The 23907-nt window shown below is 38.0% G+C and overlaps 1 protein-coding gene across 8 annotated transcripts in view; it reads right to left on the bottom strand.

Annotated features, from left to right (window-relative positions):
- Positions 1-11260: 11260 nt before the first annotated feature.
- Positions 11261-23907, bottom strand: part of LRRIQ3 (leucine rich repeats and IQ motif containing 3) — a 209850-nt gene continuing 197203 nt past the window's right edge. For all 8 annotated transcript variants that reach the window (XM_070786310.1, XM_070786312.1, XM_070786313.1 and 5 more), the window contains 2 exons: positions 18880-19609; positions 11261-11901 (listed from right to left, as the gene is read on the bottom strand). In XM_070786310.1, coding sequence (XP_070642411.1) covers positions 11745-11901; positions 18880-19609 — 887 coding nt within the window. In that variant the 3' untranslated portion in view covers positions 11261-11744. The remainder of the gene's footprint in view (positions 11902-18879; positions 19610-23907) is intronic.

The raw sequence follows: 23907 nt of genomic DNA, 5'->3' as shown, positions 1-23907 counted from the left end.
CTGGAAAGATTGAAGGCAGGTGGAGAAGGGGACAACAGAGGATGAGATAGATGGATGGCATCACCGACTCAATGGACATGAGTTTGAGCAAGTTCCGGGAGTTGGTGATGGACAGGGAAGACTGGCATGCTGCAGTCCATGGGGTCCCGAAGAGTCGGACACAACTGAATGACTGAACTGAGCCAGTCTATGTCTTTTGGGTGGTGCATTTGAACTTACTATCATTTTCTTAATTCTTTTGGGTTTATTTTCTGCAGGTCTTTTCCTTCTCTGGTGTTTCCTGTCTAGAGAAGTTTCTTTAGCATTTGTTGTAAAGCTGGTTTAGCAGTGCTGAATTCTCTTAAATTTTGCTTGTATGGAAAGCTTTTGATTTCCCCATCAAATTTGAATGAGAGTCTTGTTCGGTAGAGTATTGCTGGCTGCAGTTTCTTCTCTTTCATCACTTTAAATATATCCTGCCATTCCCTTCCGGAGAAGGCAACGGCACCCCACTCCAGTACTTTTGCCTAGAAAATCCCGTGGACCGAGGAGCCTGATAGGCTGCAGTCCATGGGATCGCTAAAGTCGGACACGACTGAGCGACTTCACTTTCACTTTTCACTTTCATGCATTGGAGAAGGAAATGGCAACCCACTCCAGTGTTCTTGCCTGGAGAATCCCAGGGACGGGGAAGCCTGGTGGGCTGCTGTCTATGAGGTCGCACAGAGTCGGACTGAAGCAACTTAGCAAAAGCAGCAGCAGCAGCAGCAGTGGTCGTTCCCTTCTGGCTTGTAGAGTTTCTGTTGAGAAATCAGCTGATAGCCTGGAAGGAGTCCCCCTATACATTATTTGTCATTTTTCCCTTATTGCCTTTAATATTTTATCTCTGTCTTTAATTTTTGTCAGTTTGATTTGTATGTGTCTCAGTGTGCTCCTCATGGGGTTTATCATGCCTGGGACTCTCTGTGCTTCCTGGACTTACCTATCTCCACTTCATTTACTTGTTCTGAGGGTTTATCTTGTCCTTTCCTCTGGGATATAACTTTCTGCTTTTTCATCCTGATTAACTTTCTATAACGTGGTTTTTGTTTTAGCTCTGTGGGACTGCAGTTTTTCATGCTTCTGTCTGCCCTCTGATGAAGGAGGCTAACAGGCCTGTGTCAGTTTCCTGATGGGAAGGACTGGTTTGGGGAAGAACTGGGTCTTGCTCTGGTGGGTAGGGCCTTGCTCAGTAAAACTTTAATCCAATTATCTGCTGATGGGTGGGGTTGCACTCTCTCCCTCGTAGTTTGTGGCCTGAGTTGACAGCCCCGGGGGTCCAAGGGCTCTATGGTAGGATTAATGACAACCTCCAAGGCATACAGCAAGGGGGGCCTTCCCAGACTGCTGTTGCCAGTGCCCCACTTCTTTTGGTGAGCCCCTGCCGACCCATGCCTCCACAGGAGACTCTTCAACACCTGCAGGCGGTTTTGGTCCAGCCTCCTGTGGGGTCACTGCTCCTTTCCCTTGGGTCTTGGTGCACATGAGACTTTGTTTGTGCCCTTTAAGAGTGAAGTCTGTTTTCCCCAGTCCTGTAGAAGTCCTATAATTAAATCCTGCTGGCCTTCAAGGTCAGATTCCCTGGGGATTCCCAGTCCTTTGGTTGGATCCCCAGGCTGGGAAGCCTGACATGGAGTTCAGAACCTTCACAACAGTGGGAGAACTTCTTTGGTGTTATTGTTCTACAGTTGAAGGTCACCCACACGGTGAGTATGGCATTTGATTTTATCATGATTGAGCCTTTACCGTCCTGCTGCAGCTTCTTGTCTTTGGACATGGGGTATCATCTGTGGTGGGTTCCCGTGTCCTCTTGTTGATGGTTATTCAACAGCTAGTTGCAATTTGATGCTCTCACAGGGGAAGATGAGCTCACATCCTTCTCCGCCATCTTGAACTGGTGTCATGATATAGCATTTTTTAACTTCTAGAAAATGATTTGGTTCTCTCTTAGATGTTTTATTTCCCTCTTAAAATTCTCCATCTTTTAATCCATTTATTTTCCATCTAATTTCTTTAAATATTTACGTCATTTATTTTACATAAATTTCTTCTCTAATAATTGCAACATCTGGGGCATTTGTGGTCATATTTTTCTATGTTTAATATGTCTCACAGCTTTCTTTTTTATACTTAAGACAATGTGTTTAAAATAACTTGAGAGAATAGAGTACATTTTGTTTTCCCTTAAAGAGGGCAAGACCTTTCAGGACCCTAAGAGTAAGGAATTGATCACTTTTGTCCAGTTAGAGATTGAGTTGGATGGGGGAATCTGCTGAAGCTTTGGCAGGTTCTTGTTCTATGGTTTTGAGGGCGAAATCAACCTAATGCATATTACCAATTCCTCATTCTAGCAGGTCTTTGGAATCTAAGCATGATGGTTATAAATTGCTCTCTCTCTCTGCTTTCAATCATAGCCTTCCAACTTCCTGAAATACTAAAAACTCAGCAGAAGTTTCACTGGAGAAATTTAGCAAGAACTAGTTCTCTATCTGAGGGTTTTAAAGACTCTAATCCATCACACTAGCCAAAAAATCTTTGTACATTTATAACTTATGAAACTATAAATTTTCAATTACCACAGTAAAATCTCTCTGCCAGGCAAGCCCAAGTCTCATCCTACCCACCCCAGATTTTGGCATTTCTGCTTACCTAGGAAGGGCTTCTTTCTATTAAGAATTAATTTTCTAGTTTTCTTTTCATTTACAGCTCTCTAGCTGTCAAACAGATATTACATACATGCACAATACATACATATATGGAGAGAGAGGGGCAGAGAGGGACAGAGGTTGAGAGAATCTGAGAGATACTGGTTACCCATTTTGGCTAGTTGGTATGGGGAAATAGGACTTTCTATTTTACTCCTGCTATTCATTTCTAGTTTCATAGCATTGTGTTTGGAAAAGATACTTGATAAAATTTCTATCTTCTTAAATTTGTTGAGACAGGTTTTGTGACCTAACACATGATCTATCCTGGAGAATTTTCCGTATATGCTGGAAAAGAATGTGTATTCTGCTGTGACTCGGAGGAATGTTGTATATATGTCTGGTAGGTCCATTTTGTCTAAAATATTCAAATAAAGTTTCTTATTAATTGTGTCTTATAACTTTTCCACTGCTGTGAGTCAAGTATTAAAGTCTTCTATTATTGTACTATTGCTTATTTCTTCTTTTAGTTCTGCATTTTATATATTTAGGTCCTTCAGTGTGAGGTTCATAAATATTTAACATCATTATATCTTGTTGTGAATTGATCTTTTATCATTATTTAATTAGAGTTTGTTGTCTTTTTTCACCATTTTTAGTCTACAGTGTTTTTTATATATATATAAGTATCACTACCCCTGCTCTCTATGATTACCATTTGCTTGCAATATCTTTTCCTATTCCTTCACTTTATCCTTAAAGCTAAAGTGAGTCTACTGTAGGCAACAGTATCAGTGGATCTTGTTTTTTAATCTATGCAGTTATTCTATTTCTTCATTGGAGCATTTAATCCATCTACATTTACAGTACTTATTGATAGTTAAGGTCTTACTATTGCCATTTTGGTGGTATACTTTGATCTCTTTGTTTTAATCTTTTGTTTATCTACTACAGGTTTTTCTTTTGTGATTACAATGAGGTTAACATAAAATCTATTATAGTTAAAACATGCTATGCTAACATGTTAACATTATAACAGCTTAACTTTGATAACATACAGAAACTATACTTATCCCTTCACTCACATTTTAGGTTATTGATATTACAAAATACATCTTTTTAATATTGTGTATCCAATAACAAATCATTGTAGTTAATAATAAATAGTCAAAATAATATGCATAAAATTTATCTGGAAACACTTTGAGTCTCTGTCTATGCTTGCCCTTGTGTGATTATGTGAAAGAACATATATCTGCATAATAGCTCCTTTCTCTTGCTTCTGTTCTGTTCATCCTTTTCACCTTCCCAGCAAATGATAGGCATTTTTAGCTTCTGTAATTACAAAGCTCACTCCTGTTAGCAGATAAATGTGCAACTTTAGGAAATATTTTCTTCAAAACACAATACAAAGGTATTAAAAAGACATCAGGTGAATTTCAAGAGAATGAGTCATTCCTTGTGAATTCATGGAATCTCTATTGTCTTTGTACATAAGTATCACTACCATGAACTGAGTGCTTACTGTGATACAGTAATACCCTAAATGCTTTACATACTTCATCTATGAAGAAACCAAAATTTCTACTGAGCTTCAAAAAATTTATTTATGTCAAGCAATTAATAAAATAATAAAGAATTTAAGCTTAAATATTTCTTGTTTCAAAGTTGGTGATCTTAATCATTGTACTCTTTTACTATACAATTTGGACTAGTGGATTGATTATCAGACAGAAAATACAAGTTTACTCTTGGTTCTAAGAAATAAAAAGAAGGAAAAGTTGTTAACTGACCTCTTAATTTTCTTTTAAGATGAAATGCTGCTCCTGTAATCCTTGGTGGTTACTGCTTCTGTTAAGAAATCTCTGGGAAGAAGAGAAAAGAAAGCTTTTCTTCTGCTATCAGTATATCACTTCTCAAAGAAAGGGCTCCTAATATGTCACCTCCTGACTCCAATCCCACTTTTTTCCATCACCGTCTTTTTTAGCATAAACTTCTATTTCTTCCTATTAACCTTGTCTTTGGTATAGCACTTTCTTATTTAAGCAAATTTTGTCCTGGTATTTGTATATTAGTTTTAGTGGTGATTTATTCTTAAGTACTTCAGTATTATTACAATGTGTAAATAATTTTAACCTGTAACAATGCTTTAGAGTAGCCTTATTTGTATAAGGAATTTTATAAGTATTTATTTGTTTGAGAAATTTGTTATGCCTAACATTTGTTTTGGGTTAGAAGAATCTAGCACTCTTGTGTATATAAGGTATAAAAATCTGCAAGTCTAATTTTCTATGGAAAATTATCACTCACAGGCCAAATCTGACCAACTTCTTATGTTGTAAATAAGTTTTTATTGCAACACAACTATACTCATTTATTTTTCATCTTATCTATGGTTGCCTTTGTTTTACAACATGTAATTGAGCAGTTGCAACAGATACCATATGGTCCACAAAATATTAAATATTTATTATCTTGGCTTTAGTGAAAAAGTTTGCCAAGTGTGTGTTCTTGTTCACCCTACTGCTGTGATTTGGTAACCAGGACTCTGGTTCCCAACCAGAACCATCTTATGGTTCAGCCATCTTTAACATGCGTTTTCCAAGATAGCAAAAGAAGAGGAAAAATCATGGAGTTTACTGCATGGTATATACCCGGAAGGGCTGCCAATCACTTTTCCCCAGATTCCACTGATCAAAATTTAGTCTTTTGCTTCAATTAACTGAGTAAGGAGGCTGGAAAATATAGGCTAGTTGTATCCTGAAGAAACAGAAAATGGGTTTGGTGAAAAGCGAGCCAGTCTCTGCCAAAGAGACCTTGCAGATAAAGTTTGGAGGCTTCAGATCTAATAATATGTGGTGAGGTAAGAGAAAAAAAAAATCAAAGATATGTTCTAAAATTTTAATATGGGAAACTTCAGATGGTTATGAACCTAGGGGAGGCTGGACATATAGAAAGAAAAGCAACATTGGAAAGGGAGGGAAACAAATAAAAAAAATTATAAATTCCATTACAATGTATGATTTTCAAAAGATTTTAGGCCTTCAAAGCAGAAGTATTTAGCATGCATTTGGAAATATAGGAGCTATATTAAATTTAAGATATAACCCAGAGACACAGAATTTTGATTCTTCAAAATATAAATAGTAAGCAGCAGTAAAAGTCATGAGATTGACTTGGGACTACACATAAATAGGAAAACAGAGCTATAGACAGAAAAAGCATTGTGTGTAATATAATATGTATCTGCATTTTTACAAAGAAATAGAAACAAAAGATGATTAAAATTGTCTTTGCCTTAAAAAAGCTCTCAGTTGAGTGGAAATCAAGTTATTGATTACTTGTTGTGTGATAAATATTATGATCCACACAGTCAAAGGCTTTGCCATAGTCAATAAAGCAGAAATAGATGTTTTTCTGGAACTCTCTTGCTTTTTCGATGATCCGGCAGATGTTGGCAATTTGGTGTCTGGTTCCTCTGCCTTTCTAAAACCACCTTGAAAAACTGGAAGTTCACGGTTCACATATTGCTGAAGCTTGGCTTGGAGAATTTTGAGCATTACTTTACTAGCATGTGAGATGAGTGCAATTGTGTGGTAGTTTGAGCATTCTTTGGCATTGCCTTTCTTTGGGCTTGGAATGAAAACGGACCTTTTCCAGTACTGTGGCCACTGCTGAGTTTTCCAAATTTGCTGGCATGTTGAGTGAAGCACTTTCACAGCATCATCTTTCAGGATTTGAAATAGCTCAACTGGAATTCTATCACCTCCACCAGCTTTGTTCATAGTGATGCTTTCTAAGGCCCACTTGACTTCACATTCCAGGATGTCTGGCTCTAGGTGAGTGATCACACCATCGTGATTATCTGGGTTGTGAAGATCATTTTTGTACAGTTCTTCTGGGCATTCTTTCTACCTCTTCTTAATATCTTCTGCTTCTGTTAGGTCCATGCCATTTCTGTCCTTTATCAAGCCCATCTTTGCATGAAATGTTTCCTTGGTATCTGCAATTTTCTTGAAGAGATCTCTAGTCTTTCCCATTCTGTTGTTTTCCTCTATTTCTTTGCAATGATTGGTGAGGAAGGCTTTCTTATCTCTTCTAGCTATTCTTTGGAACTCTGCATTCAGATGCATATATCTTTCCTTTTCTCCTTTGCTTTTGGCTTCTCTTCTTTTCACAGCTATTTGTAAAGCCTCCTCAGACAGCCATTTTGCTTTTTTGCATTTCTTTTCCATGGGGATGGTCTTGATCCCTGTCTCCTGTACAATGTCACGAACCTCAGTCCATAGTTCATCAGGCACTCTATCAGATCTAGTCCCTTAAATCTATTTCTCACTTCCACTGTATAACCGTTAGAGATTTGATTTAGGTCATACCTGAATGGTCTAGTGGTTTTCCCTACTTTCTTCAATTTAAGTCTGAATTTGGCAATAAGGAGTTCATGATCTGAGCCACAGTCAGCTCCTGGTCTTTTGTTGACTGTATGGAGCTTCTCCATCTTTGGCTGCAAAGAATATAATCAATCTGATTTTGGTGTTAACCATCTGGTGATGCCCAAAGGTACAGTCTTCTCTTGTGTTGTTGGAAGAGGGTGTTTGCTATGACCAGTGCATTTTCTTGGCAAAACTCTATTAGTCTTTGCCCTGCTTCATTCTGTATTCCAAGGCCAAGTTTGCCTGTTGCTCCAGGTGTTTCTTGACTTCCTACTTTTGCCTTCCAGTCCCCTATAATGAAAAGGACATCTTTTTTGGTGTTAGTTCTAAAAGGTCTTGTAGGTCTTCATAGAACCATTCACTTCAGCTTCTTCAGCATTACTGGTTGGGGCATAGACTTGGATTACTGTGATGTTGAGTGGTTTGCCTTGGAAACGAACAGAGATCATTCTGTCGCTTTTGAAATTGCATCCAAGTACTGCATTTCGGACTCTTTTGTTGACCATGATGGCCACTCCATTTTTTCTGAGGGATTCCTGCCTGCAGTAGTAGATATAATGGTCATCTGAGTTAAATTCACCCATTCCAGTCCATTTTAATTGTCTGATTCCTAGAATGTTGATGTTCACTCTTGCCATCTCTTGTTTGACTACTTCCAATTTGCCTTGATTCATGGGCCTGACATTCCAGGTTCCTATGCAATATTGCTCTTTACAGCATTGGACCTTGCCTTCTATCACCAGTCGCATCCACAACTGGGTATTGTTTTTGCTTTGGCTCCATCCCTTCATTCTTTCTGGAGTTATTTCTCCACTCATCTCCAGTAGCATATTGGGCACCTACTGACCTGGGAAGTTCCTGTTTCAGTATCCTATCATTTTGCCTTCTCATACTGTTCATGGGGTTCTCAAGGCAAGAATACTAAAGTGGTTTGCCATTCCCTTCTCCAGTGGACCATATTCTGTCAGACCTCTCCACTATGACCCTCCTGTCTTGGGTGGCCCCATGGGCATGGCTTAGTTTCATTGAGTTAGACAAGGCTGTGGTCCTAGTGTTATTAGATTGACTAGTTTTCTGTGAGTATGGTTTCAGTTTTCTGCTTTTATTTTTGCTTTATTGACTATGCCAAAGCCTTTGACTGTATGGATCACAATAAACTGTGGGAAATTCTGAAAGAGATGGGAATACCAGACCACCTGCCCTGCCTCTTGAGAAATCTGTATGCAGGTCAGGAAGCAACAGTTAGAACTGGACATGGAACAACAGACTGGTTCCAAATAGGAAAAAGAGCACGTCAAGGCTGTTTATTGTCACTCTGCTTATTTAACTTATATGCAGAGTACATGATGAGAAATGCTGGGCTGGAAGAAGCACGAGCTGGAATCAAGATTGCCAGGAGAAATATCAGTCACCTCGGATATGCTGATGACACCACCCTTATTGCAGAAAGTGAAGAAGAACTAAAAAGCCTCTTGATGAAGGTGAAAGAGGAGAGTGAAAAAGTTGGCTTATAACTGAACATTCAGAAAATGAAGATCATGGCATCTGGTCCCATCACTTCATGGAAAATAGATGGGGAAACAGGTGAAACAGTATCAGACTTTATTTTTTTGGGCTCCAAAATCACTGCAGATGGTGACTGCAGCCATGAAATTAAGACGCTTCCTCCTTGGAAGGAAGGTTATGACCAACCTAGATAGCATATTCAAAAGCAGAAACATTACTTTGCCAACAAAGGTCTGTCTAGTCAAGGTGTGGTTTTTCCGGTGGTCATATATGGATGTGAGAGTTGGACTGTGAAGAAAGCTGAGTGCCGAAGAATTGATGCTTTTGATCTGTGGTGTTGGAGAAGACTCTTGAGAGTCCCTTGGACTGCAAGGAGATCCAACCAGTCCATTCTGAAGGAGATGAGGCCTGGGATTTCTTTGGAAGGAATGATGCTAAAGCTGAAACTCCAGTACTTTGGCCACCTCATGCGAACAGTTGACTCATTGGAAAAGACTCTGATGCTGGGAGGGATTGGGGGCAGGAGGAAAAGGGGACGACAGAGGATGAGATGGCTGGATGGCATCACTGACTTGATGGACATGAGTCTGAGTGAACTCCTGGGGTTGGTGATGGACAGGGAGGCCTGGCGTGCTGCGATTCATGGGGTTGCAAAGAGTCGGACACAACTGACTGAACTGAACTGAACTGAAATGTTATGAATGATCTGTAGTATAGAATGGGAGCATATAGGAAGGGTAACAAATATTCAGTAAATATTGAATGAATTATATTCAAATATATGATACAAAATTCTACCATTCATTGATAAAGTGTCTCATAGCTCTTACTTGCATAGTTGACAAATCCTCCTACAACTACACAGAAAAGATTCCTGCCTCCCCTACTATACACTTACCTTTATTAAGTGCATACTCTGTGGAATGCACTAAGTTGCTTTTTATGTTTTTTTTTCATTCAAGTCTTATAACAATGCTATATGACATGGACTATTATTTTTAATTAAGTCCCCAGAAGATATGTATTGTTCTAAATACAGAAGAGAAAAATTGGGTAACAGAGAGATTATCTAATTTGTTATGGAACTCTACATCTGTCATAGTTTTACCACATCACAGTATCCCCCTTTGTTCTTTCTGAAGGATAATTAAAAATACCAATATGACTTGCTCATTAGCTTTCTGCAAATTAACAAGAAAACAGAGAGCTGGTGCCATGGATTTAAATAGACAGTTACGATTTTACAGAAAATTAGGGAAATGCTACTAGGATTTATTAGCAGTCCAGCAAAGAAGCACAATGAATAACTGCTGTTGCAAAATATTTAATTTTTGGAACTTTAGCATAGATTAAGAAAATTAGAGAATTTTAAAAAAGAAACACAAAACCCTGCATATATAACTGATGAGCAGTAAAGAGAAATTTTGAATGGTATTAGCTCTACTGTATAAAGTGAACAATGTCATAATAATAGTGAGACATTTATTTTTCTAGATTGAAAATATTATTGAAAATCTTCTAAAATTTTACAAAGACTTTTCATGTATTTTTATATTGTGCTTTACATTTTAAATTCTAACCATATATTCAGTTCATTTCAGTTCAGTTGCTCAGTCGTGTCCGACTCTTTGCAACCTCATGAATCGCAGCACACCAGGCTTCCCTGTCTATCACCAACTCCCAGAGTTCACTCAAACTCATGTCCATTGAGTCGGTGATGCCATCCAGCCACGTCATCCTCTGTCGTCCCCTTTTCCTCCTGCACCCAATACCTCCCAGCATCAGAGCCTTTTCCAATGAGTCAACTGTTCGCATGAGGTGGCCAAAGTACTGGAGTTTCAGCTTTAGCATCAATCCTTCCAAAGAAATCCCAGGGCTGATCTCCTTCAGAATGGACTGGTTGCATCTCCTTGCAGTCCAAGGGACTCTCAAGAGTCTTCTCCAACACCACAGTTCAAAAGCATCAATTCTTCGGCAATCAGCTTTCTTCACGGTCCAACTCTCACATCCATACATGACCACTGGAAAAACCATAGCCTTGACTAGACAGACCTTTGTTGGCAAAGTAATGTCTCTGCTTTTCAATATGCTGTCTAGGTTGGTCATAACTTTCCTTCCAAGGAGTAAGCGTCTTTTAATTTCATGGATGCAGTCACCATTTGCAGTGTTTTTGGAGCCCCCCAAAATAAAGTCTGACACTGTTTCCACTGTTTCCCCATCTAATTCTCATGTAGTGATGGGACCAGATGCCATGATCTTAGTTTTCTGAATGTTGAGCTTTAAGCCAACTTTTTCACTCTCCTCTTTCACTTTCATCAAGAGGCTTTTTAGTTCCTCTTCACTTTCTGCCATAAGGATGGTGTCGTCTGCATATCTGAGGTTATTGATATTTCTCCTGGAAATCTTGATATATTACATACACTTAAAATGATTACATACCATTTCTGGATACTTTATAATTGCAGTTACTTAATTATATGTGTCCTTTCTCTAACTCTCTCCTCTGCTCCCTATATAAGTGAAGGCTAACACAACAAAAGTAAATATACAAAATCTTACAGTCTTCTAGAAAGTTATTACAAATATTTAATATTCCTTTTCAATTTATATTTTCTGAATTCTTATAAGAACACAAGTCACCAATATAATGGTGAAACTTTTATTTTGAGAAAAGAAATTGTTTTAATAAAATAAACATGAAATATAATTTAATATATGAAAGCAGGCTATGAAATTGATCAAAGAATACAGTGTCTTAATAAAAGTCAACAGCTGGGACCACAAAAACTATTCAAAGGTTGCCATAGAAGCTGTAAATAGATTACAAATTGCTGAACTCATGATATGAAACAATAAAAGTAATGGCTTTGCAATAATTCCTGCAATAAATTAAGTCAGCTTTCATTGTTCTCTGGATATCTAGATATATAAGGAATCTTTAGGTGTGCCAAGTCAGTGTGATTTAAGTTAAATTATGATCAAGAAGATATACATTTTAATTTTTCTTTATATTTTAGAAGATATATATACAAATCAATCTTGTGACATAGAGCACTTTTTCTTTCACAGTATTATTTCAAAGTCCTTTAACTAAACAATGGCCATAATTCAAAATGACCACAGAATGTGATCTGGCTTCAGTTCACTTTGTCATTCCATCAGGAACCTTAGTGACTAAATTCTTTTTCACAATTGCAGCTTTTGTTCTAGCATCTTGAAGTCTTTCACAAGCTTTCTGAAAGGCAATCATATCATAAACAAACTTTTCTTCACAGTGTCTTTTATGTATTTCTTGAGCCCTAAGAAAAAAGAAAGGTAACAGAATGAGATACTTTTAAACAGCTAAAACCATAACAATCAATCAAACTGTAACTATAATTAGATCTTCAAAATAGATACATACAAATGGGAGAAAAATAAAGCTCCACTTACTGAATAAAATTTTATTATATCATTAAATAATATTCATTTTTGGCTAATATTTCTAAGTTTTCTATTAGCTGTAACTGAGAATTCTTAAAAACACTGGCTTAGATTCCCAAAGTGGCATCTAAACCAGACCCTGCCATGATTTGCAGAATTTTTACTTAAGCCTCACTAAATCCAAGCTCTATCTAGGACGCTATCTGTGGACAGTACTCCACAAATTCACATGTTGAAATACTAACCCACAGTACCTTAGAATGTGACTGTATTTGGAGAAAGGTCTTTTAGAGGTGTCCTTATAAGACTATGAGGGGACATCAATGATACACACACATAAAACAAAGGTTACGTGAGGACACAGTGAGAAGGTAGCCATCTTCAAACCAAGGAGAAAGGCCTCAGGGGAAGCCAAACCTAAAAACATCTTCATCTTGGACTTCTACTCTCCACGACTTGAGAAAACAAATTGCTGTTGCTTAAATAACCTAATATGTGATATTTTGCTATGGTAGCCCTAGCAGACCAATAAAGACTCTTACTATGTTAGAGAAATATGAACCAGATTACTCAGGCAAATCTGAGAAATGCCATCAGCCTTAGGAGAATTATTTCATTAATACTCATTCATTCAAGAGTTATATACTATAATGTTTGACACTATCCCTGCTGCTGCTGCTGCTGCTGCTGCTAAGTCGCTTCAGTCGTGTCCAACTCTGTGCGACCCCATAGACGGCAGCTCACCAGGCTCCCCCGTCCCTGGGATTCTCCAGGCAAGAACACTGGAGTGGATTGCCATTTCCTTCTCCAATGCATGAAAGTGAAAAGTGAAAGTGAAGTTGCTCAGTCGTGTCCGACTCCTAGGGACCCCATTTACTGCAGCCTACCAGGCTCCTCTGTCCACGGGATTTTCCAGGCAAGAGTACTGGAGTGGGGTGCCATTGCCTTCTCCGTACTATCCCTAGATGCTTGAAACAAAGATAAATAAGGTATAATTATGAGACATTTAGAAGGTAAAGAGAAATAAAGGTATATGAATATATCAATGAAATATATATTATTATACATATATTTATATTTAAGTATACTCAGAAACATGGATTTGGGGAGTGGAAGAGAGGCCTAAGTCTAGAAAGTCTGCAACTTATTGACCACATGATTTTGAATGTTACTTAAGTTCTCTCTACCTCATTTTCTTCATCTTTTAAAAGGGAATAATTCAACTCATAGGATTTAGTGAAGGACTAAATGAATTAATGCATTTAAAATCCTGGTGTACCCAACATTTAATAAGGTGTTAACCATGGTATGGTTCTCATTCAGGTCTTGGGGTCCTCTTTCCAAGATTGCTAGTTGTCAGAATTCATTTCCTTCTCATTCTTCCTACATGACTCCTCTCATTTTCAAGTCAGCAATGTTGTGTCAAATCTTCCTTCTACTTTGAGTCTCTTGACTTTCTCTTCTGCTTCCGCATTTAAAGACTCATGAGATATATTGGGCCCACCTGAATAATCCAGAATAATATTCCTATTTTAAGGTCAAACCTCAATTACAGGTGCAGAGTCCCTTTACCACATAAGGTAGCACATCCACAGTATAGTATTGATGGGGACAAAGCCAGGTTTCCCAAGATGTGCCACTCTGGTACGAGAATTATTTTGAGCTAAAAACCATCTAGGCCCAAAATAATCTCTGAACTTTCCCCTTATTGCCTAAAAGAATTTAAAATTGAGGGTATGTTCCAGGAAGAAGCTGTCATCATAGATAACTACAATAAAGTGTTAGATATTGTAGACAGGGAGGAACCTAGCAAAGCCCATTTGATCAAAATTTAGTCTGCAACTATTGTTTTTGGATGGCCCTGTAAACATTTTTTATCAAACATTAACTCTTTTGGGTCTTCCTGTGAATGACCTTACTTCCTTGAAACCTCAGGCCCCTACCCTCTTCTCCTCAGTCTAGAGTGTGAGTATATATATATATATATATGTATATATATATACACACACACACACACACACACATATGAAGATTTCCAAAGACATCAAGGCAAGTTACGGTGTATCTGCCTTGATGTCTTTGGAATTCTTCATGCTTATGTGGATTCCCTTTGTACATGTAACTTGATTTTCTCCTGTCAATCTATCTTATGCTATTTTAATCGCCAGCCAAAAGGAACTAACGGGGAAAGAGGAAATTCCATCTCCTCCCCGAACAGTGGTCATCCTTGGTGGCTCAGATGGTAAAGAATTTGCCTGCAATGCAGGAGACCTGGGATAGGAAGATCCTCTGGAGAAGAGAATAGCTACCCACTCCCGTATCTTATCCTATTCATAGTCCTAGGGATCAGGGCATGTTATCTTCTTGGGGGCCATAATTCTGCCTAGCACAGAGGTCTTGCATTACCCATTTCAAGACTAACTAAGAGCAAAAACAGAGGAATTATAAACAGGAACATAGGAACCATGAAACAATAAATATAGGATATGTAGAATCTTATGGGCTTCCCAGGTGGTGCCAGTGGTAAAGAACCTGCTTGCTAATGCAGGCAACTTAAGAGATGTGGGTTTGACCCCTGGATTGGAAAGATCCCCTGGTGGAGGGCATGGCAACCCATTCCAGTATTCTTGCCTGGAGAATCCTGTGGACAGAGGAGCCAGGTGGGCTACAGTCCATAGGGTTGCAAAGAGTTGTGATACCACTGAAGTGACTTAGGATGCATGCACACAGAATTTTATAGATAGTGCAAGAGAAAGTGAAACAAATTCAAGCTTGAAGGATTAAAATTCCTTTGGGATAAAGTGAGTGACTTGCTGCGGAGGAAAGGTCAGAGGTGGCATTTGCAGAGGAAGCTCTATAGCTGATGAAGTTTGAAATCTTTTGTAGGTAATGAGAGAAAGAGCAAGCACTTGAGAGAACTGCTAAAGTTGGAGGCCACAGAATTGAAATCAGCATAAATTTACAAGTCACTGATGCCTTCCAGCCATTTTTACCTGAATACAAAAACCGAAGAGACATAACTGGACTGTTCCAATGTACGGGCTGAGGTGGTTAGCATGGTGGAGGCAATGAAAGGAAAGGACATCAGAGACACTGATGAAATGGGAAAAAGAATTCAATGTAATATTCCAGGAAGCTACATTAGAAAGTCTATAAGAAGGGCTATTTGAGGGGTGAGTGTCATAATATATTTGAAGAATACATGTGGGGAAAGGAAAGGAAAAAAAGAATTGAAAATATAAAAGATTTTAGTCATAAATAAATATACAGTAATTTAAAATTTAAGAGGTGGGGCAGTTCCAAGAGATAAGGGGGCACTTGTATGATTGTGGAAATGAGTTAAAAGGCTGTTGGGATTCAAAAATGTTTAGGTTAGGCAATTAAGAGAACTGTTCTTATGAATTCCAAAGTTAACTGTGACAAAGGCAGAAGCTAGATAAAGGAAAGCTTCATGCATCAACATAGAAAGACTACAGGGAATGACAGGAGGTCAACTGATGACAAAAATTAAGGACAAGAAGAAGATGATGTAACTGGATAACTACCTTAGGTGCCAGATCTTCCAAGCTAAATGATACTCTACTCTAAAATGGGTACAAAATCTGCCCTGAGCAGTGTCATCACTTTTTTTAGAGTAGGGACAAGAATATTTGGGGAAACTTAAGACCAGGCTTTTACCTGATATAAAACTCCTTTCATTTTAAAGACTCTTTTAAATTCATTCTTAAACACTCCTGTGGGTATTTTATCAACTTCCTAAACTAGAGCTTTGCAGTTCCCCTTTCTTCATTCATTTTTACTCATTCCAGAACAGGATCATGAAGCTATATTCTCAGTAATGACTTTGCTAGCTATTGAGATTCATTAGAATGCTTTTAGTGGTGTTTGATACATTAATGAAGACTCAACTGGCCAAAAAAAAAAGTGAAAAACTTCTGAAGTCGTTACACAGATTTTACTTATTTGAGTCACAGCTTTTTTCTGCACACTGATACTCAATCTTTATTTGAAAATGTTTATAATAAGACTCATAATGCCTTTTAGGAAACATTACTGACATAATCAGAACATTGCATTATTCCTGTGTGCTTTCAAGGATATCTTTGCAGCAGCTTACAAGAAGAGATAATTCAGTTAATACACATCAGGAAGCTTACTTGACTCTGTATCTTCTACAAATTAATGCTGGCCAGATATTCAATTTTATGTAATAAAATTAAGTTGATTAAATTTTCTTTAACACTGATTTGTGCTAGACTTGTATTTTGATATAAGAGACCAGCTTTCATTCTCTTTTCATTCGTTCCTCCAAAATATATTTTCTATTAAATTATAAAAATTTGTCTCCAAATATTTCTCCCCCTCCCCAACATGGTATACATTAAGGAAAATATTTGTAAAATTTGGAGGAGAAAATATAAAATATTTTTCATACTTAAAAAGATATAAAGTACCTCAGTAAATAGTTATAAATTTGCTTATAACTAGGAAAAGACAAAGCTAGTGGAGGTGATGGAATTCCAGTTGAGCTATTTCAAATCCTGAAAGATGATGGTGTCAAAATGCTGCACTCAATATGCCAGCAAATTTGGAAAACTCAGCAGTGGCCACAGGACTGGAAAAGGTCAGTTTTCATTCCAATCCCTAAGAAAGACAACGTCAAAGAATGCTCAAACTACCACACAATTGCACTCATCTCATACGCTAGTAAAGTAATGCTCAAAATTCTCCAAGCCAGGATTCAGCAATACGTGAACCAAGAACTTCCAAATGTTCAAGCTGGTTTTAGAAAAGGCAGAGGAACCAGAGATCAAATTGCCAAAATCTGCTGGATCATGGAAAAAGCAAGAGAGTTCCAAAAAAACATCTATTTCTGCTTTAATGACTATGACAAAGCCTTTGACTGTGTGGATCACAATAAACTGTGGGAAATTCTGAAAGAGATGGGAATACCAGATCACCTGACCTGCCTCCTGAGAAACCTATATGCAGGTCAGGAAGCAACAGTTAGAACTGGACATCAAACAACAGACTGGTTCCAAATAGAAAAGGAGTATGTCAAGGCTGTATATTGCCACCCTGTTTATTTAACCTATATGCAGAGTACATCATGAGATACGCTGGACTGGAAGAAGCACAAGCTGGAATCAAGATTGCCGGGAGAAATATCAATAACCTCAGATATGCACATGACACTACCCTTATGGCAGAAAGTGAAGAGGAACTAAAAAGCCTCTTGATGAAGGTGAAAGTGGAGAGTGAAAAAGTTGGCTTAAAGCTCAACATTCAGAAAACGAAGATCACAGCATCTGGTCCCATCACTTCATGGGAAATGGATGGTGAAACAGTGGAAACAGTGTCAGACTTTATTTTTGGGGGCTCCACAATTACTGCAGATGGTGACTGCCGCCATGAAATTAAAAGATGCATACTTCTAGGAAGGAAAGTTATGAGCAACCTAGATAGCATATTAAAAAGCAGAGACATTACTTTGCCAACAATGGTCTGTCTAGTCAAGGCTATAGTTTTTCCCGTGGTCATGTATGGATGTGAGAGTTGGACTGTTTAGAAAGCTGAGTGCCGAAGAATTGATGCTTTTGAACTGTGGTGTTGGAGAAGACTCTTGAGAGTCCCTTGGACTGCAAGGGGCTCCAACCAGTCCATTCTAAAGGAGATCAGTCCTGGGTGTTCATTGGAAGGACCGATGCTAAAGCTGAAACTCTAATACTTTGGCCACCTCATGTGAAGAGTTGACTCATTGGAAAAGACCCTGATGCTGGGAGGGATTATGAGCAGGAGGAGAAGGGGACAACAGAGAATGAGATGGCTGGATGGCATCACCGACTCGATGGACATGAGTTTGCATAAACTCTGGGAGTTGGTGATGGACAGGGAGGCCTGGCATATTGCGATTCATGGGGTTGCAAAAAGTCAGACATGACTGAGCAACTGAACTGAACTGAGGAAAAGACAAATGCTTTCTGTTTATTTTATACTTCTTTGTAGTACAGACGACTTTTGAAAACAATAGCATTTAAAAATGTAAATGAAATAAGCAGTTATGCAGGAGACTTGGGAGTTTGATCTCTGGGTCAAGAAGTTCTCCTGGAGAAGAAAATGGCGACTCACTCCAGTGTTCTTGCCTGCAGAATACCATGGAGAGAAGAGTCTGGCGGGCTATAGTCCATGGAGTCGCAAGGAGTCAGACATGACTGAGGGACTAACACTTTCACTTTTCACTTTCATGATCTTTATGTATTTCTAGATAAGCCTTAAACATATGTATTCATGGTTTGACCACTTAAAATATCACCAGGATAAAAATGGCTGACAAGACTCAATCTAATATCAGAAAAAAAAGATGAACAATCCTGTGTGAAGAATATACAAGGGTAAGAAAGGGTAAAAAAATCACTGGGGTCCTGTCTCGTGTACCCTTTAGTATTATGTGTCTTTCCATCTCTTTGAGCTTTCCTACAACTCTAAGTTGAGGAAGAGGTGGATGACCAAAGCTCTAGAAACTTGATGGAGAAGACAATGACTGAGATCTGTCAACCTTACCTTTTTTCACTGTGCTTTTCCTGGTAACTTCTCATAATTGGTTCTCTGTCCCCAATATCTCCTTTTATATTTAGCTGAAGATGATATTTATGGTGATGGCTTCAGCTATTGGGGGGTACTCAGTTTTCCTGGGTCTCTCCCATGTATAGATGTTATTAAACTTCTGTTTGATTTTCTCCATTACTCTTATATCAATTTAATTCTTAAACCAGCCAGGAGAACCTAGAAGGCAGAGGCAAATTTCCTCCTCCCTGACAACTTGAAAGCTACTATTATATAAAAACTGTACCTACCTAATTTCCTTCATTTGTTTAAGTAAATCCCTTTGGTACTTTTCAGTTGCCAGTTTTTGCTGAACAATCAGACTTTTCTCTTTCAAGGCAGCCTGCTTATTCTTCAATCTGTCAATTGCAATCATTCCTTTGGTCAAAAGAGTGCGCTCATTATTTAGGTTCTGAATTAATAAGCGGTCTTTAGCCTTTTGTTTTTTTTCTTCCAGGAACTGAGCTCTTCTCTCTTTAACTTTCTCAAGGTAGCTGGATCTATCCTGATAAAGTTGTTGTAAACCATCCTGAATTATCTCATCATCTCTTGCAGTCAGTTTATGTGTAGCATATATTTTATTATTTAAATTTTCTCTAATATTTATTCTACTTCGTTCTTGGGCCATTTGTGCCATGCTTACAGCTGTTACTTTATTTTTACTGCTTTCCTGCTTCTTTTGTTCTGAGAAATATTTATCAACATCACAAAGTGGTTGGAGTTTCATACCAGCTCTGTGTGTTGCCAAAAACTCTCTTCTTATTTTCTTTCCCATCAGCTTGTCTTTTATTTTAACTACTGGCTTTTGATGAGCAGGAGAAAATGGCTGGGCATACGTAGGAAAATAATCTTGTTCTTTTGCTCTCAATAGTGCAGCATATCTCAATGAATCTAAAGTATGTATGGGTAGTTTGAACACTGATATCCTAAAACTGACATCCAATTCTTCATCCTCAGTTTCATCTTCAGACTCTTTCTGACCTACATCACACAACAGACAAATATAATCCATTACACAAGTGTTAAGCACAGTTTATTTTCTGTCCCAAATGTTTTGAAAGCTACATTAATAAAGTTGAAAAGAACCTACTATTTACCTTATTAAGAAACATTTTCCCAACTGATATTCCTTTTCAGTTTGTGATTTAATCATGATTTTGGAGAGAAAAATCACTATTGGAACATTTTAACAAAGAAATACAGAGATTACTGTATTTCCTTTATTATTTCTCACAATTATTAAACTTGCTCTGACTCAGTAGCAGCATTTTATCTTATACTAAGTATGTAATTATACATATCATTTTTACATATAGTTATTATTATCTTGGGATTCCCTGGTAGCTCAGTAGTACAAGAATCCACCTGCAATGCAGGAGATGTGGGTTCAATCCCTGGGTCGGAAAGACCCACTGGAGAAGAAAATGGCAACCCATTCTAGTATTCTTGCCTAGAGAATTCCATAGACAAAGGAATATGGCAGGCTGCCATCTGTGGGATTACACAAAGTCAGATGCGATTTAGCAACCAAACAACAATAATTATTATCTCACATTTGTAAAAGACTTTGTAATTCATTTTACCTTATTTTTCTTAACTCTAGTGAAAACTAATAGCTGCCATCAAAATTGTTTTTCTCTTCATTGAACACGCAAAGAAACAAAATCTCTCAGCTTCCTCTATTCTTATGTGTGGCCATGAGATTAAGTCTTCTCCAGGACAGTGTGCATAAAAGTTATATGGGTAATATCTGGACCAAGGCTATTAAGACACAAATGTGCTTCTTCTGTATTTTCTTTCTACTTCTGACCCCACTGCACAGAGATGAGGATAAAGTGCTAGAAGATGGTAGATCAACGGACTCTGGCTCCCTGAATACCTGATTTTTCAAAAAAGTACTCAGTGACCAGGATTATCCAACTTGGACTCTTATGGAAGCCAGAAATAAAAGGTAATTATGTTTGATCAACATACATTTCTAGGTTTATTTTTTTATCATAGCCAATCCATCCAATATATCAATCTAAATGAATCACATTATTGTTCATTATTTATTTTCTGACAAGCCGGTGGATGAAGTGAGGCTCAGGTAGCAAATATAGGTGAAAAAATGCTGATTAATCTTCAGAAAAAATGTTTCCCATAGTTGATTGATTATTGCTCTCTATTAAAACTGCATCGCTGCTTACTCTCATCTATGAGGGTTCTATCTTTTCTAATCTTTTAATCTTCTAATGGAAGATTCTCTTAAAGTTTCATATGTCATAATGCCAAATTTTATGGTGGAGCATTTATGGAAGTTAAGGTGGCCATGAAGAATGGCAGAGCCTGTGGGCTAGTCAGGCAGTAGGAAAGAAGTGGACAGGTAGGATTATCACTAAAGGCCTCAGGAATATTAACATTAGAAAAGGAAGCAGATTCTAGAGCTAGCAAGTGGAAAAAGTAACCCACCAGGATACAAAGCCAAAGTGTCCAGAAATAAGTATTAAGGGTTGAGTCCATAGCAAGGCACTAGAGACTCAGAGGGATGAAAGCCAGAATTTCAAGTCTAGAGCAAGCAGGGTATGGTCTGGAATGACTACCTAGAAAAGGCACTTGTACGCATAAATTTAATTTTATGCGGATAGCTTGACATGAGAAAGGTGGCCAAGAATTAAAGGTCAGGGCTAGAAAACACAATGTTCCTAAAGGTTCTGGTTGCCAATTCTGATTTGTGTGTGGTGGAGTTTTCCCATACTCCCAAGCAATACTCTGACACCAGCTGGGTGTCCTACAATTCAACTTAATTCTAGCACTATCTACTTAGAGATAGGATCAGATCCCACAGGTTATGAGCTCAGTCCTACCAGGCTGTATTCCCCCTTCTGGACACCAATCGCAAGTCTATCACAGGAGAGAAAGGGGCAGGGAACAATCTTTAAAAGAATGACATAGCTCATGAGGAAACATAAAAACTGGTTAGAACCTACTAGGCCCAAGATGGCTGAAGATTCAACTTCTAGCAGACCTTGAGCCTCATTATACCTTCACTGTAATACATCATTAAGCTAAATGACACTCCTGTAGGCACCATGACAGCTCTGAGGCTGATCATAAAAGCCCAAAAAGTGAGTGGTGGCCCAATTTCTGGAAATTTCCTCCCCTTCCCCCAAATAGTTGTATTAATCCTCTCACTTCTAGCCTATGAAATTGTGTGTGTGTGTGTTAGTGGCTCAGTCATGTGTGAATCTTTGTGACTCCATGAACCATAGTCTGCCAGGCTCCTCTGTCCTTGGAATTTTCCAGGAAGCATACTGGAGTGCGATCTTCCTGACCCAGGGATTGAACCCAAGTCTCCTGCATTGCAGGTAGATACTTTACTGTCTGAGCCACCAAGGATTTACTAAGTGTAGGCAAGTTATTTACTTCTTTGGACTTTAGTATGATAACTGTGAATGGATATAATAATACCTAATTTATAGGGTTCCCAATTTATAGGGTTCTAACTGGATTAAATGAGTTAAGATAAAGAAGGCCAACAAGGTATATATAATTATTAGAACAATGCCTGACAAAGAGTAAGAACAATGTTAGGGTGGTTTTTTTGTTGTTGTTATATTTTATATGGAAAACAAGGAGTTTATCTTATCTCTTTGATTCCATCAATGGTATTATGTTCAAATAGCCATATAATTTAGTAATGAATAGGGAAAAGACAGCAAGGTACTTTTTCACACCCCTCAACACCCACTGGACACTTAACATAGAAAGCACAGGAAAACCTTCTTTGTATATGTATTTTATTTCAAGACTGTATAATTCATCTCACTCATTATAGGAAAAATATTAATAGAAGTCAAGTGATAAAAGTGCTCTCATGTTTCCATAACCAAATATATAAACTTGTCTGTATATTCATGCATCTTCTTCTACCCTGAAATTCTTCACACATGCTTTGGACCGATCCCCCAGTAGCTTTGCTTCTATGATTATATTAGCTTTCTCCTTTATCATTCCTCTCTACTGGATCATTCACAGCCATGTTTAAACAACCATAACCACCTCTATCACCATCAATGCAAAAACCACAAATGACCCTCATGGCCCTCTAGTTACCATTCCATTTTTCCTATTCAATTTTAGAATGAAAACTATTGAGAAAGTTGTCTCCCTGTACTATGTTGTTGTATTCACCTTTTAGTAACTCGTCAATTTACCATTTTCATTTATATATGGATTTTAACTCTACTGTTCTCACCCACTTGTTGAAGCTCTCCCTAACAAAAGCTTCTGTGGTGGTAAGTATAAAGGACACCGTTTTTTTCTGTTCTAATCTTTATTGAACTTTCAATGGCATTTAACAGAGTTGATCACTTGTCCTTTTTGAAAAACATTTTTTCATATTTCATGATTTCTAGATTCTCTAAAACTCTCCTGGTATCATGAAGATATCTTGTCCTCCCTTATATTGTCTAAAGCTCTCATAAGGCAATGGCATCCCACTCCAGTACTCTTGCCTGGAAAATCCCGTGGACAGAGGAGCCTGGAAGGCTGCAGTCCATGGGGTCACTGAGGGTCAGACACGACTGAGCGACTTCACTTTCACTTTTCACTTTCATGCATTGGAGAAGGAAATGGCAACCCACTCCAGTGTTCTTGCCTGGAGAATCCCAGGGACGGGGGAGGCTGGTGGGCTGCCGTCTATGGGGTCACACAGAGTCGGACACGACTGAAGTGACTTAGCAGCAGCAGCAGCAGTTTTGTTTGCAGACTCTTACTTTTCATCAAATTTCTGGAGTGGTTGAAGATTTAATACTATGTCCCCTTCCAATCTCCACTTTCTATGCTGGAGTGAATCACTCATGGCCTTAAATATCAGCTTCTATGCTGAGAACTCTCAATTTTATCATTTCAAGTTGAAAGTCTTATATGTATTTTTCAAACTTGGCACATTCAAAACACATTCAAAAGATCTCATTTGCTACCAGTAATCAATTGCCTCTAAAAATTAACCCTCCCTATCTCAACAAATAATACCTAATAGCTTATTTAGTTTTATCAATCAGTCTTATAGATTTTATCTCAAAAATATAGCTCAAATTAACTGATTTTTTGCTTCATTTCCTTGCTATCACCCTACTTCAGGTTTTTATTAACTCTTACTTTGACTATTTGCAAGGTCTTCTTAAGTAGTCTCTGCATTTTTCAACATACATCCCACACAGTGATCAAGCCAGAGAAATCTCTTAAAATTGTGGGTTTAAAGATCTATGACTTACGTATGTCTTCATGATAAAATT

The sequence above is a fragment of the Bos indicus genome, chromosome 3 (assembly GCF_029378745.1).
Source record: "Bos indicus isolate NIAB-ARS_2022 breed Sahiwal x Tharparkar chromosome 3, NIAB-ARS_B.indTharparkar_mat_pri_1.0, whole genome shotgun sequence".
NCBI lineage: Eukaryota > Metazoa > Chordata > Mammalia > Artiodactyla > Bovidae > Bos > Bos indicus.
Note: the sequence above shows the minus strand (reverse complement) of the source record. Positions and strands in the feature narration are given on the sequence as shown.